This window comes from Cardiocondyla obscurior, linkage group LG02 (genome assembly GCF_019399895.1).
Source record: "Cardiocondyla obscurior isolate alpha-2009 linkage group LG02, Cobs3.1, whole genome shotgun sequence".
In the NCBI taxonomy this organism is placed as follows: Eukaryota; Metazoa; Arthropoda; class Insecta; order Hymenoptera; family Formicidae; genus Cardiocondyla; species Cardiocondyla obscurior.
Window position 1 is genome coordinate 8,301,039 of NC_091865.1, and position 3,913 is coordinate 8,304,951.

At 39.4% G+C, this 3,913-nt stretch overlaps 1 protein-coding gene across 1 annotated transcript; it reads left to right on the plus strand.

Moving 5' to 3' along the window:
* Window positions 1-1,149: 1,149 nt before the first annotated feature.
* LOC139113128 (probable splicing factor, arginine/serine-rich 5) lies at window positions 1,150-3,067 on the plus strand. The gene is made up of 2 exons (XM_070674054.1): window positions 1,150-1,287; window positions 1,488-3,067. Exons 1-2 carry the CDS (start codon window positions 1,150-1,152, stop codon window positions 2,028-2,030), a joined length of 681 nt encoding a protein of 226 aa, XP_070530155.1. The 3' UTR covers window positions 2,031-3,067.
* Window positions 3,068-3,913: the final 846 nt, after the last annotated feature.

The following is a 3,913-nucleotide window of genomic DNA, read 5'->3' on the forward strand; positions in this document are numbered from 1 at the left end:
GCCGGGATATTACGAGTGTTAATACGAGCGTATCAATTAAGGTACTTTCAATGGGAGTGGTGCATCCCGGTTACGTGACACGATATTTACTCTACTGGTAGTACTTACGTATTACCTGTATCGCAATGCACGTGCGGCGACGAAGCTAATTATGCGAGAAATGTAAAAAAGGATACTGCGCGCCCGAGGAATATGAAATGAGCGATGAAGAGCAAGAAACGAGGTTTATTCAATGATCGGCATCGACAGTTGCATAACTTACCACGTGAGATTTCTTATCTCTTGTTATTACGATCAAATATGTTCTTTCAAATTATTGTTTAAATTTATTTTTACCTCTCTCGACACGCTTGTACTTTATTACCGCGTCTCATAATTATTAATATAACTGGATTATATAATGTGAGAATCAATGTATTATCATAATCTCATGTTGATTAAGTGAATAATCACTTGCAAGATAAAATAAAAATAAAACAGGCGATTGCACGTATATTAATAATCCAACTTTTATTATGCTAATATTAATCTCCCGAAATTTATGCCACGAAGTATGTCCCGTCGCTTCGCATATATTTGCCAGCGATTTAAATAAAGTGTCGGAATCGTCGCGAGATCTTCACTTATTAAGCGAACCGAATCTAGATTCCGTGGCTTTTTCCTAGCAACCGCGGATCCAACAAAATAGCGCATCAATAACAACAGCTCAGTTATCTCCGGACAGGTCATTGATAAACAGCACATTCCATCCTCTCTTCCTAAAAATTATATTCGGCATCCCGATACGACCGATTTTTATCGGTTATTAAATCTTCTTAGTGATTATTTAAACGGCTTAAAATGTGCCGTTTTCAAGTGTAAGCGTACACCGAGTCCAAGTTGTCTCAGCTAGTTGCCGCACATTTCGGGAAGTCGCAAAGAAGCCGTCGCGACTGATTTAAGAATCATCTAAAACATCACGAATCGTGCTAGATGATCGCTGAATCGGTGAAATCAACGCCGACAATCGTCTCGCCTTCACAATTCGATATCTCCAAGCTCGTCGCATCTGGCTTCTAAAGTTTTGAGCGCTGCTCATGAAATCGTACATAACGGCACTTCTATTTTGGAATATTTTTGAAGAACAGAAATAACAAGAAGAGAGAAAATATGACGAAGCAAAATTTACAGGCCCTCGTGGCTTCCGCTATTCGCAATCTGCGGGAAATTCGAGGTTCCACGTCGAAGGAGATCATAAGCTACATTAAATCTCAATATGCGGGATCGGAAACTAATATACAGAAGCAGGTAATTAATTAACAATTTATCTTAAATATTTTATCAGCAACATTCATTTTTTGTGCAAAAATTACGTATTTTTATATGGTCATCCCCATGGTCATGACCATTATATGGTCATTAATTATATGGTCATCAATATTAATTTTATACAGTTTCGTCAATAAAATAATAAATTATAACAAAAAAAAAAATGCTTTCTTTTACAGATACAAGCTGCCTTGAAACGTGGCTTGAACTACGGTGTTCTAAAAAGGGACGGCCGTTATTATAGCCTGAGTACGGATCCTGACGTCATATACAAAGCGCATACCGTAGCGCCTATGGAGCAAGGCAGAAGGAGGCGAAGAAGGCGACGACGTGGCCGCGGAGTATCACGAAGGCGAAGTCGCCGGGGCCGCAAGAGCAGGATGGGAGGTAGAAGCAGAGGCAGAGGCAGAGGAAAAGGAAGGAGGAGAAGGAGGAGGAGAAGCAGGAGCGCAAGAAGCACAGGGGGAGGAGGAAGTCCGCTTCCTCGATCGAGGTCTCTTACAGCCAGGTGCAATTGCATGACCAGAAAACACGCGGAGGACACCTTGGAGAGTTTACCGGTCGAGAACCTCCGAAAGGACATGGCTTATTCATGTAATAAGAATATCGTCAACCAGACGCCGTCCAGACACCAAAGCCACAGTCGAGATCGAAGCCAGAGCAGCCTATCGAGTAGCAGCGACAAGGAGATGATTGAAAACCGAAATCGCGATCAATCGTGAACATCCGCACGCAAAAATATATTATAAATCGTAATCCTTCGCAGTCGTACAGTCCATAAAAAATTGAAATCAAAATTTTATGCAAAATTGAAATTATTTATTAGACGCGTAAAAAAATATATTATATTTTATTGCAAAATTTAATTTGGTTAAGAAAATTTTTATGATTATTCAATCGAGACTGCAAAGGATTAATTATTCGACGCGAGTGATTATCGATCGGTGACGCGGGGATAACTCTCACGACTTTAAATTTTGTCTTATTTTGGCGAAAAAATTACAGTAATCCGAAATGTACGTCAACAGCGAGTCTTGTTTTGTAGTCTTCGACTTTTTACAAATTTTATATGTAACCTTTATATTGATTGATTACATAATATTGTATCATCAACTTTTGTTTTTATTTCAATTTGGTTTGTTCGTTTGGAAAATTTCAAATGAGTAGCATTGACACAATTTTCAGGTTAGATTTGCAAGTTAGAGAGGATCGAGAAGTGATTAGTGGTATTTACCGGTTTTGAATGGAATGGAGAAAGACATCTGCCGATTCCCGTTACCGTTTAAATGTCCCGCAGGTCCGCCGGACACAATGCTATGATCTAACTGCTACCTATTCTTCGACAGGACTCTCTCGGAGGTCAACGTGACGTTAATACTAGGGATCTATCAAGCGATACTAATGCGATTCTAACTGTATCCTAAGATCCTTCCAACCGGAGAACCGTTTGCCGTTTCCCCGTTCAAAAGCGAAACTTACGCAGATTATTAATTTTGAAAATAAAACTCGCATGAAAAAATTTAAGTAATGAGAGATTCATGACTGTGTTTTTGTGGTAGTCTCGTTTTATCAAAAAAAAAAAATACAAAATCGCACAAAGAATAGAAGTTATTCGCGGTCGTTGACAGGAGTAACTATCGTTTCACGCTGTTCGTCGCCGCGTGATTCTACCTAAATGATGCGCCGGACAGAGGTGGACGGAAAAAAGTTCGTAGAGAAAATCTCAGTGATACCATCTTCTCTTTGCGCGCGATTGCTCGTGAAACTCCGGATGCCGAGGTGTCAGTGGGTTCTCACGTACAACGACCGGCCGAGATAGCGTCATCTCGGCATTACGCGGTGATATCATTACGGTAGATTTATGCTTACACCGGCGGCAATGTTGACTCTCAGGGTTAGATTAGGAGAACTAGCCCACAGAGGCTATGCCCGTGGACATTCGAATAACTTACATCAATGTGCGCAAAAATTGCGTCTAAACATACACGCAATTCGTAGTACGTGTTAAGCATTTAACGCCCTATTAGCAAAACAAAAAGAGATAAAGTTAATTACCGCAAGTGATTTTATCCTGGAAGGCAAAAATATTTCTTCTTTATTTCAGCATAAACACGTCGTCTTTTCTACTTCAAGCTTTCTTATTCTTGAATTAAAAAAAAAATATATATATATATAATAAACTAATGATTTCTGTCAAACTTGCAAAGTTATTTTTCAATATTTCATTAATAAAATGTTACCAAAAAAAAAATTGTTTTATAACTTAGCAGAATGTTCTATATGATTAAAAAGGTTATTTACATCAAGAATTATAGTGTTGTACGCTTGCTCGTAAGAAAGAAGAGAAATCTGGAAAAGGTACAATAAGAAACCGAGAGAAATGAATCACCGCTTAGAATCGTTGCCCCAGTTCGTGTCAACGCTCGAGGAATTTAATTGCGCCGCCATCTTCACGGATAATATATCCGGACCACACGAGAGATTTTAATTCGTACGATCCGCGTCGTTGATAACTAGCGGGTACACGAATTAGGCTACACCGGCGATATGGAAACAGCAGGTGGCGATCCTGGCATCTGATTATAGTCCGAAGTGTTATTAACGA

Excerpts from the sequence above, each read along its gene's own strand:
- LOC139113128 (XM_070674054.1), top strand. The coding sequence starts at position 1,150 with ATGACGAAGCAAAATTTACAGGCCCTCGTGGCTTCCGCTATTCGCAAT. Across the intron at positions 1,288-1,487 it reads AAACTAATATACAGAAGCAG|ATACAAGCTGCCTTGAAACG; the intron begins GTAATTAATTAA and ends TTTCTTTTACAG.